At 37.4% G+C, this 15753-nt stretch overlaps 1 protein-coding gene across 3 annotated transcripts in view; it reads right to left on the bottom strand.

Annotated features, from left to right (window-relative positions):
• THADA (THADA, armadillo repeat containing) overlaps positions 1–15753 on the bottom strand; it is a 438429-nt gene that overhangs the window by 330001 nt on the left and 92675 nt on the right. For all 3 annotated transcript variants that reach the window (XM_027865188.1, XM_027865189.1, XM_027865190.1), the window contains exons 23-25: positions 7906–8038; positions 5724–5837; positions 2757–2879 (exon numbers count right to left, since the gene is read on the bottom strand). In XM_027865188.1, the coding sequence (XP_027720989.1) occupies positions 2757–2879; positions 5724–5837; positions 7906–8038 (370 nt within the window). The remainder of the gene's footprint in view (positions 1–2756; positions 2880–5723; positions 5838–7905; positions 8039–15753) is intronic.

The raw sequence follows: 15753 nt of genomic DNA, 5'->3' as shown, positions 1-15753 counted from the left end.
AAGAGAAGAGAAGAGAAGAGAAGAGAAGAGAAGAGAAGAGAAGAGAATGGAGCATGATGTGGATAATGAGCCAGCAAAGTAGAGGGAGAAAGAATAGATAAATGGGTAGGAGGCAAGCCAGGAGACAGCTGTGTCAAGAAAACCCAGATGACAAAGTATCCAAGGTGACAGGGTGGTCAACAGCATCAAATGTTGCAGAGAGGTAAAAAGGATAAAGATTGAGAAAGTATCATCAGATTTGGCAATTAAGAAATCATTGCTAACTTTGGGGACAACAGTGTCAGTTGCTTAAAGATCAGAAGCCAGACAGTAAAGGGTTATGGAGTTAATGTGAGAAGAGGAAACAGAAGCAGGGAGTGTAGACAGTTTTTTCAAGTAGTTAGGCTATGAAGGATAGAAGAGACACAGGATGACTGAGTGAGGGGATGGTAGAGGCAAGTACATTGGTTCAAGACTTTTTTTGTGTCATGGACCTCCTTGACAGTCTAGGGAAGCCTAAAGACCCCTTATCAGAATATTTTTAAATGCCTAAAATAAAACATATAAAATCATAAAGGAAACCAAAGGTTAATAAAAATTAAAATGTAATTTCTTTTTCATCCAACTTCACAGACCTATTGTAATTTATCCACTGACTTCTGGTCTAGTGAATATCAAGGGAAATAATGAAAAATAATAAAAAAAGACTAGTACTTCCACATCTCAAAATATATTATAAAGTAATAACCATCAAAATCATTTGATAATGATTAAAAGATAGAAAAACAGATAAAGACTAGACAAAGAAGAATCAGAAATAACTAAAGTCAAACCCAGTGCTCATTAAACCCCAAACCATAAATTGTTATGATAGAACTCTATTTGACAAGAATGGCTGAGAAACCTGAAAAATGAGGGCAGCTAAGTGACGCAGTGGATACAGCACTGGCCCCAAAGTCAGGAGGACCTGAGTTCAAATCTGGCCTCAGACCAAATACTTGACACTTACTAGCTGTGTGACCCTGGGCAAGTCACTTAACCCCAATTGGCCTTAAAATAAATAAATAAATAAATAAAGAGAAACCTGAAAAATAGTTTGGCAGAAATTAGGTTCTGGTCAGCATCTTAAACCATATTCCACAACAAATTCAAAATGAACACTCAACATGAATATTAAAGGTTAGATCATAAAAAAAAATTGGGAAAGAAGTGGATCATAAACCTTTGACTACTATAGTACAGGATGAATTCTTAACTAAAGAAGGAACAGAAGCAAATACAAAAAACAAAATGATAATTCAATTACATGAAATTGAAAAGCTTTTATAAAAACAAAATAAACACAAATAGGCTAAGAAGGGGAAAAAAAATCTTCGTATCAAATATCCCTGATAAGCATCTAACATAGAAAATATATAGACAACTTACAGAAATATATAAGACTAAAAGCCATTCCGCAACAAGTAAGTCAATGAATATGAACACTTCTCAAATGAAGAGCTACAAATATTAAAAACCCTATAAAAGGATGCTCCAAATAACTAATAAGAGAAATACAAATCAAAACAACTCTGAGGTTTCGATCATACCAAGCAAATGAGCAAAGATGACCAAAAAAAAATGGGAACAGTCAATGTTTGGTGGGGTATAGAATGACTGGCACATTCATGGACTGTTGGTGGGGCTATGAATTGGTCTAACCATTCTGGAAAGCAATTTGGAACTTTATAAAGAGTAAAATACCCATGGTTTTTGACCCAAAGATTCCACTAGGAATATACTAGGTTTATACTTTAGGGTACAGCTAGGTGGTACAGTGGAGAGAGGAGACTCATCTTTCTGAATTCAAATCTGGCCTCAGATACTTCCTAACTGACCCTGGACAAGTCACTTCACCCTGTTTGCCTTGGTTTCCTCATCTATAAAATGAGCTGGAGAAGGAAATGGCAAACCACTCCAGAATCTCTGCCAAGAAAACCCCAAACGGGGTCACAGAGAGTTGGACGTGACTGAAAAATGACTGAACAACAACATACCTTAGGAGATCAACCACAAAAAGAAAGGCCTGATAGATAACCAAAATACTGATTTGCAGCAACACTTTTTATGGCAATAAAGAACCAGAGATAAAGTAAATGTCCATTTATTGGGAAACAGCTCAACAAACTGTGGGAAATTAATATAATGGAATATTGTTGTCCTTTAAAAAATAATGAACATGGTAAACACAGAGAAGCACAGAAAAACTTAGGCCCATGGAACTGGGCATGAGCTAATGCAAAGTGAAGTAAGCAGAACCAGGGAAATAATGTATCTGATAACTACAAAAATATAAGCAAAAACAACACCATCAAAGCAATGGAAATTGAGTGCTGTTGCAAAATTATAATGACCCAGCTTGGTCCCAAAGAAGAGATATGAAAAGACACTTCTCCCTGCTTCTTGTAGAAGTGAAGGCCTGGGGTATATAATGTCAGACTTTTTTGATAGCAGAACTTCTTTTCCTTCTTCCTCCTTTTTTTTTTTTTAAATTATAAGGGATGGCTCTCCAAAAGGCAGTGGGGGAGGAATACACCAGAAAATGTAAGAGATATGTAAACAAAAGACCAATAGAAATTTACATAAAAAAATTAAAATCTGGACCACATAATCTGCTTTTCTATGCCAACCACTACAACACTTTGAAAAAGTGCCTCTTCCCAGCAGTCCAATGAATGAAATTCAGTCAATAATAACCCCCTCTCACATGGAATTTGATGAAAACAAAGGTAACTTACTGCCCAGACAGGAGATGTAAAGCCCAGAATTGCAGCTTGAATTCCATCAGCAACATAAGGAATGATGTTTTCACCCAGACGAGTATCTCTGAACAAAGCTCTAAGGATATTTAGAGCATGGACCTGGAACAAAAACAGCCAGAAAAAAAAAATTAACTGACACTGAAATTCTTTCAAGCTACAGAACAAAACTAAAACATATAAAGAGAGAAAATGCAAAACCTTCAAAATTTAATAAAAATAATATTAAATGGTCACTAAAAGAGTATAAATTTGCATATGTGGTAGAGGGTGGGATGGCTATTAACTTATTACTTAAACTGAAATCCATTGTTTTCGGAAGCACTTATGGAAATAAATATGGCTTGGAAATTATTATTCCTAAAAACCTATATTAGTAGATTAGAGAAAAAGACAAAGAAGTTATTGAGCAACTAAAAAACCTAGAAATTAACAAAATAATATTCAAAAAAAGCACAAAAACAGAGATGCTAAAAATCAAACAATAAACACAAAAAAGAAAACAAAATGTTTGTGTTCAGTAAAGTGTTCAGTAAAACTAGATTCTGGGTTTTTTTTAAAGCCCCAATGGACAGAATATTATCTTATTTGATTTTTTTTAAAAGAGAAAGGAAAACCAAATTACCAAAATAAAAAATGAGATGGAGGATAACAACAGAAATAAAGATAATTTAGGAAATAAAGATAATTACTGGAAACTACTATACACAATATGCAAACTACTAAGATAAATGAAAAGGCTGAATATTTACAAATATATAAAATACCCAGATTGGCAGAATAGTCTATGGAGAGTCTAAATAACTTGATTTCACAAAGAAAGAAAACTTATTTGAAAAGGGATTCAATAATTTTCTCTTAAATTTCAGTATAAATGGTTTAAAAACAGCCGACCCAAATGACCGTTTGTTTTGAAAGGCACTCATTTAAATAAACATTAGAGAACCTTTCAAACTCAAATACTAAAGAGCTGCTAAATCTGTGGTCAATATGAATCAACACGAAGGTTACTGGTGGTATTTGATATCCATCACTTCTATAGCTCCATACCTTACACTTGAAAAGCCTCCTCTCTAACAATCTCAATCCCCACACTCAAGGGCTAGCTCAAGTCCCATTTCTTGCATGAGGCCTATCCTATTTTACATATACACTGATTATTCTAAGAGACACCGATAATATCTTTAATTAATAGCATTTATCTCTATAACTCAATCTATAACTTCATTTTCTATTATATTCTTCTCTTTTTCATGTGGATAAGTCTAGACTCACCAAAGAGATGGCAAGTTCCTGAAAAGTAATGAGTGAGTCTTTTTCTCTTGTATACCTCACAGTGCAAGCATAGAGATGGGCATATGTTAGGCTCAACAAATAATGGCTTGCCTATGCTACCTCTTCACAAGAACAGAAGACCTAAACATCGGCTTCTGCCTCTCATATACTCTTAAAATCTTTTCTTCTTATGAGAAGGCACACGCCCTCATTTCATCCAAATGGCTGACTGTGGGGGAGGAATAGTGTATACAGTGTCAGACTTTACTGATGAGTTGCTCAGTTTTCCCAAACTTTTTACTCCCTCTTTCTCATTCAGTATTATAAAGGATAGCTCCTGGAAAGAGAAAAAAAATGAGGAGGAGGGATTGTTGGTGGTATAAAAACAAATCATATCAACATAAATTTATTTCTTAAAAATTATCTTTCCATTTTGTGCCTCCTACCTTCCCATCCTTTTACCTATCTTTGTTTTCACAATGTCTCTATCTTTTTTCTCAAGGTCTGGGGTAGAATTGTATGTCCTGCTTTCTGAACTTTCCACTTTCTAGTCATCTCCCTCCACCTGTGTGCTCTTCCACAAAGGTGGGAACCAGCCAGGTCCCAGCACTAAGGGTGTATGATGGGCAGGTGTGTATGCGGCTACGGCATGAGGTAGACAGAACTGTGTATGAGTGCTGGTAACGGAGCGTGGGCCCTCTGGTCAGACTGGGAGTTTTTCATACTTGTTCAACCCCACTTTTAGGAAGAGTATAGAAGACAGTGTCAGAGACACTGGAAAGAGGTGCTACCATATGGGAAATGAGACCCCATGCCTGTTTCAAAATGATACAGAGTGCATGCTAACCAAACACGGGCCAAGTTTGGTAGCCACCAGCCGTCAGGTGGCAACTACATTTCTGAGGCTGCTGTTGATATTACAAGAACAAGCCCAGCATTAGAGTGTACTCCATCTGGCATTCACCATGAACATTCCTGTATTATTAGATACCTTTTTATGTGTATTTGTCTTCTCTCCCCAACTAAGCTAAACTATCAGGACAGGGTGTGGACCAGGTCTTAATGCTTCCTTATGTTTCTCACACAGCCTAGCATAGTGCCTTGGCATGTGGTAAAAACTCAGAAAATGCTTGTTGGTTGGTTGAATAACTGAAACCTAATTCGCAAAACAAGGTTTTTGGGGGCTTAAAATAAACTAATATTAAAATGGAAAGATGTGGTTTCTTCATCTGTAAAAGGTTGGGTGGTAACTTTTTTTAGAAACGTTTTGCCTGACCTATTCTATTCAATATGCCCCAGTGGTAGAGAGACACACATGGGAAATTCTTAAGTGACATCATATTAGTTTATAAATATCAGAGGCAATCATTATTGTATACAAAATCCTCCCTAACGGAAACAGGATGTTTTTCACCACAGCTTAGAAACAACTTCTTATAGAGACAATACATGGCCACTGAAGTGGTGCTTATTTTGGAGGGGGGAGAGGCAATAAACAAAAACAAAATCCAAACGGTTTTGAGTATCTGTCTTGTCCCTGACTTATACAGTGTTAGCAGGTCCACTCAAATGAGAATTCTTTCTGAGTTTTGTTTTGCTTTAAAGACTGTTAACAGTTTAAAACAACTGCCTTCCTGGTAAGGTTCTGAGGGAGTATGTTTTAATTATTACCTGTGGGACTGAACTCTGTGAGTCACCTGAAGGTAGAGCCAAAGAGATCAATTCTTTCATTGTTATCTTCAATAAATCCATCCTGCCTTTCTTTGGCTCAGAAGCCAACAATGCCTGTGGGAAAACAGGGCAGATATTAACAGGCCTCAATGTACTCTCCCCTTATACACACCCTACTCCCTTTTCCTCATACAACAATCCCAAGCTCAAAATTTCCAAAGTTCATCTGTATAGGTTCATCGTCACACAGAATAATCATACAACTTGTCTGTTTTCAATTGTTTGTTTGAATCATCCATGAGACAGTGGGAAAGCAGCTTGCTGTGGAGCAAAATGCACTGACCTTGGAGCCAGGAGCTTTAGGTAGCTCCAGCTACCCAGACTTCAAGCTAATCCCTTAACCTTTTATTCCTCAGTTTCTTCACCTGTAAAATGAAGATGCCTGTCTAGGCAATCTCTAAAATAACTGCCTGCTCTAAAAATTCTAAGATGCCAAGGCAATGGTTCATATCAATAACTTGTTAATATGAAATCTATGATTTCATAATTAATAGTAACTCCAAAGTTGAAAATTGTACATCAGATGCTATAACAAAGACTCTGCAGTAAGTATCAGCTCCTTTAATCGGAGAACTAGGAATAAAATTCCCTGTAAAATTAGCCCTTTGGCCTCTGAAAGACATCATTTATAGGCTAATATTTAATTTTTGTTTAGCTGCACAGAAGAACCCTGAAGAGTTACAATACAAATTAATTCCACAAGCATTTATCAAACACCTACTATGTGCTAGGTACCGTGCTATGTGCAGAGAAAAAAAAACTACAATCCCTACTATCTAGAACTTACATTCTAATGGGGGGGAAAGCACTGTATAAACAGATTATGTGGATGGAAAATATACACAAATAAAAAAATCAAGTCTGTCCCTACTCTTAAGAAGCTGACGATCATTTCATGTTGGTGTGTGGAAAAAATGTGTGTGCTAAAAGCACACAGTTCACACCAAACAAGGAGATATTCTCCTTGCCCTCACATCTGTATTCAGGCTCAGGTGAGGCACAAATGTTCCTCCAGGATGTATCACACTGAGGAGAAAGAACAGTGGCCCAGCAGAGGCTAACACAGAGTTGATTTATGAAGGTTACCGGCTTTAACCCTGTGCAACTATACATTGCTGACCTCTGTGTCAAGTCAACATCCTTCTTTCTTTTAAGCATAATGAATCCTTTCTTCTGCATATGGTGTCTATTGGAACTGAGTGGCTATGTAAGGAGCAAAAAAGAGAAGAATGTAAGGAGAAGTGAGTAATAAAACTTCATCTCATTCATTTGGAATTTTCCCACATTTTTAATCTCGCCTTAATTTTTTTCTTTTTCTTCCCACTGAATACTCAAAAAAAGTTTGGCTAAAAAGTATATTCAGTGAAAAACATGTCAAGGCCTATATGAACTAATGCAAAGTTCAGGGAGAAGGACCAGGAGATCCTTGTGCGCAATAATATTAATGTTGTAATGATGATAAACTGTGAAAGACTTAGCTATTCTAATCAATATAATGATCCAAGACAATTCCAAAGGGCTCATAATGAAAAAATGCTATCTACCTCCAGAAAGAGAACTGGTGAACTCTGAATGCAAACTGACATACAACTTTCTCACTTTCTTTTTCTTGCTTTTTAAAAACATATGACTGATATGGAAATACATTTTACATGATTTCACATGTATAATTAATTATTTATTTGTTGCTTGTCTTCTCAGTGGGGGGGGAGGGTGGGAAGGAAGGAGAGAACTTGGAATTCAAAATTTAAAAAGAAAAGAATGTGAAAAATAATACATTTTTTAAAAAGTAAAAAAAATTATAAAATAAAAAAAGACTATTCAGTGCTGGGATCTCCTTTTGGCTTACTGAATGAACTCTCCTTCTTCCCAGCTTCTTTCCTCTCTCCTCCAGCCCATGAGCACAGGAACAGCCTGCTTTACTCAACACATTGACATTCTGGTATTATGATCCCTTTTCCTAACAAAAGCAGCATGTGTACTGCCTGAAAAGGGAGAAGAGGAAAAATGCAAGATGGCTCCATCTGAAACACTTTTGCAGTTAAAAGTTTCCAGCTGAGCAAAGGCAGGGATTTGGACCATGTACTGTTCACTGTCTTTTCAAAAAAAGTCTCGTGGTTACCTGAATGTAGAAGGGAATCCCAGCACTGCGTCTCGTTGCACAGAGTTTAGAAGAAGGATTGCTGGACTTAATTTCTTCCAAGACATCCCGCAACCACTGCTCTGGTAGCCTTTGCAGGCACTCACTGGGGCACCTAAGGAATGTAAAGAAATAAATACTTGAGCTTGGAGTTGGCGCATTCAAAGCAAACACACACAATGTAACAATGCTAACAGGCAGCTAGCTGGGGAAGTAGATACAGCACTGGGCCTGCAGTCAGGAAGACCTGAGTTCAAATCCAGCCTCAGACCCTTACTAGCTGTGTGACCCAGGGCAAGTCACTTAACCCTGTTTGCCTGAGTTTTGTCATCTGTAAAATGAGCTGGAGAAGAAAATGGCAAATCACTCCAGTATCTCTGCCAAGAAAACCCCAAATGCGGTCATGAAGAGTCAGGACACAACTAAAATGACTGACACTAACAGTTAAGAATACACATGCTCCAAACACTTTCAGAAAGAGAAATTCACTATAAAAATGTGCAAGTATATTTGCCCTGTTTTACATTTCTCACATTGTTATTTCTTCACCTATAGGTATTCAGTACAATAAGAAAAAAAAAAAAAAGATGCATTAAAAAAAATCACATGTATTCACTAGGAAGAAATCTGTTGCTCCAACTTCACAAGTTTGGCAACCTCATCTGGCATCCCAAATCAACACACCCTGAATAATGGCAATAATTTAACAACAACAATAATAATTAGCATCTACATAGTACTTTAAGATTTGCAAAGAGCTTTACAAATATTATCTCATTTGATCCTCAAAATATTCCTGGGAAGTGGATGCTATTGTTATCTCCATTTTACAAATAAAGAAACCGAGAGAGACAGAGCTTAAGTGACTTGAGCAGGGTCACACAGCTAATAACTGTCCGAGGCTAGATTTGAACTCAGGTCTTCCTGACTCCACTGCACTACCTCTCTGCCAAACTTTAAGAAGATCTGGCTCTCATAGGCATTCTACCCTGTACAAGAAAAGTTTTATTTCTCTCAACATTCTCTCCCTCCACAATTTCAGTCAGCCCACAGCTTCAACTAAGAGGCTCTAATTACTACACTGATAACTCCTAAATCTCTCTCTTCATCCCAGACCTTTCTTACAAGCTTCAGACTTACATCGCCAACAACCTATGGAACATTTCTGCCTCTTTCCAGAGGACTTGGAATTCCAGCCGGTGTGAATTTTATCCATCTAGCTGGTTACAACTTCCTATCATTTCCTATTAAAAACCCTTCAACATATCTTCTATTATCTCCTCCTTTATTCTAGTCTCTGATAAACTTCTTCTTGCCAAGATCAATTGCTTTACATTTACATTTGATCCCATCCCTTCTTCCTAATTTCTCCAGCATATTACCCCCAACGTCCCTTCTCCTCTTCTTCACTCATCTTCAATCTCTCCCCATGTACTAGAGTTCCCCTTCCTTGCTGCCTACAAACATACCCTATTCTAAGTTCTCCCATCATAAAAAACCTGTTAGCATACCCTCCCATCCTCTTAGCTCTCATCCTATAGCCTGCCTCCCTTTCTCAGCTGAACTCAAAGGGAAAAAAAAAGCTATTTCTATTCTGTGCATCTACTTCGTGCTCATCTTAGTTCTCAACTCTGCACTTTGGCTGCCAACCTCTCCAGTCAACTGAAACTGCTCTCCAAAGTTACCAACAATCCACGAATGGACAATTCTAATGGTGTTTTCTCAGTCCTCATCCTCCTCAGCACTTGATACCGCTGACTACGTTCTCTTATATATTTTCTACTGTTTGGTTTTCCAAAATAATGCTCTCTCTCTTGATTCTTTCTCTTACCTGCCTGACTAATTGTTGTTAGTTTCCCTCAGTGATATATAATATTATATATTAATATATAAAATACATAATAACTCTTATGTTGCATTATAGCACAATGTAATATAATCAGGAAATAAAAAGAGAAAAAAGAAAAAAGGCCATTCTGGACAGAGCCAAGGGATAGGGACACAGTTCCCAGAAAGGGTTCTTTTCTTTCTTCTCTATACTATTTTGTTTCCTGACTTTATTAGCTTTATGGGTTTAATTATCATTTCTGTCTATACTGTTGTAGTCATTGTGTATTATTTTCTTGGTTTTGACTACTTCAGTTAATAGAATCTGTTAATAGAAATCTTCCTATGATTTTCTATATTCGTCATAATCATTATTTCTTACAACACAGTGATATCCCATTACATTCATGTCCTACAACTTGTCTAACCATACCTCAGATAATAGGTATGATGGGCATTACAGCTCACAAATCTATATATGGAGCCCTCCTTACATAGTCTTCCTCCTTAGCTCTAGCCAAGCATTTCCAACTGCCTAATGGATATTTCAAAGTAAATGTACCAGAGCCATTTCCAACTAATTACATCCTAAATAGAACTTGCTATCTTCTCCCAAAACCCATTCCTCTTCCAAATATCTTTATCTTGGTCTAGGGCACCACCATCCTTTCAGTCATTTGGGCTCATTTAGTATGATCCTTGACTCCTCACATTCCTTCATGTTATATACCCAATAAGTTGCCAAATCTTGTCATTTCAACCTCTATGGCATCTTTCACATCCATCCTCTTCTTTTTACTTCCCATGACTACTACCTTGGTTCAAGTCCTCACCTCTCAACTAGACTACTGTAATGGCCTCCTAATTGGACTACCTCAAGTCTCTCCCCTTTCCAATCCATCCTCCACACATCTCTCAAAATAATTTTGAGGTCACTTCCCTACTCAAAAAACTCATATAGCTCCCCACTGAATCTAGAATAAATTATAAACTCATCTCTTTGGTGTTTAAAGTGCTTCAGAATCTGGCTTATTATATATTACTCCTCTCCCTGTACTCTATGGTCCATCCAACCTGGTCATGCTATTCCTTACACACATCACTCCATCTCTCATCTACATTGTAAGAAATAATGAATATGATGACCATAAAATAGAAGCATAGGAAGACTTCTATTAACTGATACAAAATGAAATAATCAAAACCAAGAAAATAATACACAATGACTACAACAATGTAGTTGGAAAGAATAACAACAAAACAATTGAAATTAAGAGCTGTGAAATTATAATGCGCAAAATTGACTACAAATTCCTTCTTTGCAGAGGTGGTGGACCAGAGGTATGGAACAGATGTCAGACTTTTAGGATTTACTGGTCTTTTTTTTATGCTTTTTTATGTGAGAAGGCTCTTTGGGGCAGAGAATGGGGAGAAATACATTGGGAAATATAGAAATTTTTAAAAATCAAGAAAATTTAGTTTTTAAATAAGGAAAGTAAGCTCAAGGGCAGATATTAGCTCATTTTCTTTGTATCCCTAATGCCTGGCATTGATGCCTAATAAATGTTCATTGACTAATTAAAATCTTAGAATCCCTGGTTTCCTCAAGTGTCATCTCCTCCTAAACAGCAACTTTTGATAATGTCCATAATCTAGCTCAAAATGTGTAAATAAATGTATAAGGTTCAGAGGAAAACATTTTTTAAAAAATAACTTCAGGAAAATATTTTGCAGAAAAGAAGGCAATTGTTTTCCAATTTGTGGTGAAAATTAGAAGCTCCTTCAGTAATCCAAATTCAATTTCTGAACAGAAACAATTCCAAACAATTGGAAGCTACTTCCATTGCTCACACAACATAAATCAATACACAATGACTCAAAATTATAGAGCACTTTAAGGTTTACAATGCATTTTCATGACAATAACCCTGAAAGGTAGGCTGTGGAAGCCACGAAGGCTCAGAGTGCTTAATAAGGTAGAACACAGCCAGTATTAGAACCATGAACTAGACCCAAGTCAACTGTTCTTTCTCCTACACTATTAAGCAATACCATATAAAAGGAAGTATTTTTAGAAGGCAGACATGGGCATTTAAGATGCTATCTCAGTCATGAAAAACGACTCTTGAAGTTCCCTGAAACCAGAAGGCTCTCTGATTTTTAAAAGCTTGTTTTAAACATGGCTTCAACAAAACCAGCCATCCAAGGGATGAAACATGACAATTTGTAGACTGCTGTGGAGAGAGCCCTGTTATTTCCCCCTACCCTATCTCATTATCTTCTGTCTTAGCAATCCAGTGTCTAAACTGCATTCTTCTTATAATGTAGCATTCATCTGTGGTTACATAGAAATCGTCCTTGCCAGTAAACCCTTTCTGAATGGCACTGAGCCCTAAAATTAAACACTTCTGTCAAAATTGCAGAATTTTGCCAAGGCAAAGAACTTTTGGGAAAGGACAGAACTTCTGCACTGTGGATCTGCTGTGGATCTGTGAATGCAGCCAAGAAGACCAGTGATTTAACTCTTCTGTCACCTTTCAAAAGCCATCCATCTTTTCCTGGTTAGGATCCATTTTCCCCACTTCATTTATGTGTTGCAGAAAGATGTAATGGAAAGGAGGCTGCATTTGGCTTCAGAGAGAGCCTGAGTTTGAATTCCAGCTTTGCTACTTATTATCTGAGTGAACTGGGGCAAATCACTTACTTCTCTGAGTCTCAGTTTCCTCAACTGTCAAATGAGAGGGCTGGCCTTGCATTCAGGCCAGCTCCTGCCTGTTTTTGTATAAGCGAAGAATGCTTTCTATACCTGTAAGTAAGGTTTTATTATATTTTTAAAATATAAAAACCAGTCAGCTTCCTGGACTTGGGGAAGCTAGGTGGCGCAGCAGATAGAGTACCAGCTCTGAAGTTAGGAGGACCTGATTTCAAATGCAACCTCAGACACTGTGTGACCCCTGGCAAGTCACTTAACCCCAATGCCTCAAAAACCAAAACAAACAAACAAAAACAAAGAGAGAAATACAGCAAGATTTGGCCCCTGGCCTAGAATTTGCTGATCCCTGGCCTAGAAGATCACAAATGTCCCCTCCATATCTACATCCCATCGACTTTGATATTTAGTCAAACCAAAGCTTCATTTCACAGAAGAACCTCTCCCATGAATCAGTATTCAGCTATTTAGTAGAATGAACTGCCCAACCAAACTGAAGTACAATTTCCTCTCCTCGACATCCCTCAATGATTCATGAGCTGATTATGCAGGAAGGAAGTATGATCATACTTCCTTCCTTACTGGCTTTTCATGCACTTTTGCATTTGCTAGTACCTTTATCAACAGGAGAGTGATGGAAGAGTAAAGACTAAGTAAAGACAAAGGCCAGACTATTTTACCTTGTTTTAAGGACTTGAATGGGGATGGATGCTGAGATTATGGGCAAACTATCAGATTCTCTATGTTTTTCCTATGTTTGTGCTCACCGGATCTCAAGGACCATGGATATACTGTCATACAGAAAATAATCTTTCTTTGTATACCCAGCACTTTAGCCGAGTTCCTGGCACTTAGTGGGTACTTAATAAATGCTTATTGACTGACTGGTTTTCTTCAAGTACTTAGTCCTAGAGTCCTTGAGGTAAGAAAAGGAAGTGAGGGACAAGAGAAAAGGAAGACATTTTTTAACTTTCCTTCCCCTCCACCTGTCTTATCATGCTCTTTCAAATGATATATCATTGTACTCCTACAGAAAGCACTTGCTAGCTTGGTAATAGCTTTTAGTGGTTTTGATGAATCTTTCTAGGGTCTTATTTGTTATCCTTGTCTCCTGGACAGACAAGAGTTCTACCAAGTTCAGTGAACTTTCTGTTTATTTTTTTTAGGAGGGGTTTAGGTCTCCCTATGTCACCCTGTTTGAAAGCACAGCAGTCACTCAGGGACTTAATCTCATTACTGATCAATACTGAAACTTTGCTTCTCCATTTCTACCCTGGCCAGTCCATCTCTCCTTAAGCAGTCTGGTATCCCTCTGCTCCTGGGGGATCACCAGATTGGTGCTGGACTTAGTACAGGCACCTGATTGGCCTCAGCCTTCCTGGGGCTCAGATCTCCTGAGCTCAAGCAATCCACCAACCTCAGCCTTCCCAGTAGCAGGAATTACAGGTGTGAGCCCAGCACTCAGTGAACTTTAAAAGAGAGGCAGGTTTAGGATTAAAGGAGGATATTACATCGCTCCCCTGCTCTGTCACAGTTTCCAGATGCATATGGGAATATACAGAAAGCATGGTGTAGTAGAAAGAATAATGCATTCCTCCTCTGACATTTGCTAGCTATTTGGCAATAGACAAGCTAATCTCTTCAGGGCCTTCTCCATCTACAAAATGGGGATGATAATACCTGCAAGGCCTAACCCAAGAAAGGTTCAGCAAGGCCACTAAAACTAGATAGCATTTGCTTGCTATAGGAGTGTAATGACATATCACTCAAAAGAGATTAAGAGAAGTGTATGAGGAAGGGGAAAGGAAAGTCAAAATGTCTTCTTTTTCCCTTTCCATGGGTTTTCTCTTTCCATGGGTTGTCTTGAGCATCTAATTAAATACATTTTAAGTGCTTTTCAAACCTTTGGGTGTCACATAAATTCCAACTATTATTGAGTCAGATCTTCTTTCTTTGTCTTTCTGACCCCACTCGACTAACACAAACTTGGCTTTTACTGCTCACCTACACATATACTCTATTCCAGCCAAGCCATTGACCTCCTCAATATGTCCTGCACACACAATATTTAACTTATTCCAAATTCTAAGCCTTTCCTAATGGCTTTCCCATCTGGAAGCTTATCTCCTTTCACCATCTCTCTGCTGACACAAATCTGAGCCATGCTTCAAGGCCCAAATCCCACCCTTTCCATGAAGTTTCTTCTTATTACTACAGTCAACATAGATTCCTTCTACTCTGAAATCTTTCTGTATGAAAAATTATTAGGACACACGTTGGAGCTTAACTGTCATCTAATCAAATGAGTTAACATACTAAAGCATGTTGGTTATATAAATGCTATTAACTAGCTCTTATGCCTATTAGTTTTATTTTACCAGATAGAGTGTGAAACCCATAAGAAAAGATGTTTGCTTTGTACTTCTTTGTAACAAGCCCTTTCCCCTACACTGCTTTCCATAAACATTTTTAGCATAATGCTGAGAACACAAGAGGCATTCTGAAAATACTTGTTGAACTCTGTCTACACCTTTAACCATGTTGGTATCTTGTACACAGGCCTGAGCATCAAAGGGCAGACTCCCATCTTAAATTTTCCAGATCCACATCCAGTTATCCAGCAAGAATAAACCTTAAAACAATTACTGCTCATATACTTGGCGGCTGCCGCTATAACCTGTTGACCTTAGGTTGCCCCAATTATTCTCTCAAGGACTGAAACCTTGCTCATGGTTAATTTAAAGAAATTTGGGAATAACTTCAATAAAAGTATAATTATAGTTATAATTATAAACTGCACCTGAAAATAAAATCTATCCAGTAGTGTTTGCTACATCTTAATAATGACTTTAGGACTAGCTATCAAAAGCAAACAGCCAGAATTAGGTTCACTAATATTTAGAGCATATTTCATGAAGGCTCCCATGCCCAGATATCCTGTTGCATGATATGGCCCAATCTTATTGAAAAGAAAAGGGGCAAAATAAACTAATTATCCCTTGCAAGTAGCGGGTGTTTGATATATATTTGCTGAATAAAAAAATTAATAGAGTGGATCAATGGCATGGATAAAAGGGCATAATAAAAGCAATTCGCATTTATTTATTTGTAGGGCTTTGCAGTTTACAAAATGTTTTACTCACAACAAATTGTAGGGTAAGCAATATAAGAATTTTTCTGTTTTACCAAAAAGTGAAATGAGCAACATAATGAAACAAGAGATAATTTTTTAAAATTAATTTAGCTATAGATTGAAATCTAGAATATTACTTTTTTTGACCATCTGTTTAATT

Source organism: Vombatus ursinus, unplaced genomic scaffold (genome assembly GCF_900497805.2).
Source record: "Vombatus ursinus unplaced genomic scaffold, bare-nosed wombat genome assembly UNPS02014778.1, whole genome shotgun sequence".
Lineage (NCBI taxonomy): Eukaryota > Metazoa > Chordata > Mammalia > Diprotodontia > Vombatidae > Vombatus > Vombatus ursinus.
This window is presented reverse-complemented; position numbering and strand designations above follow the sequence as displayed.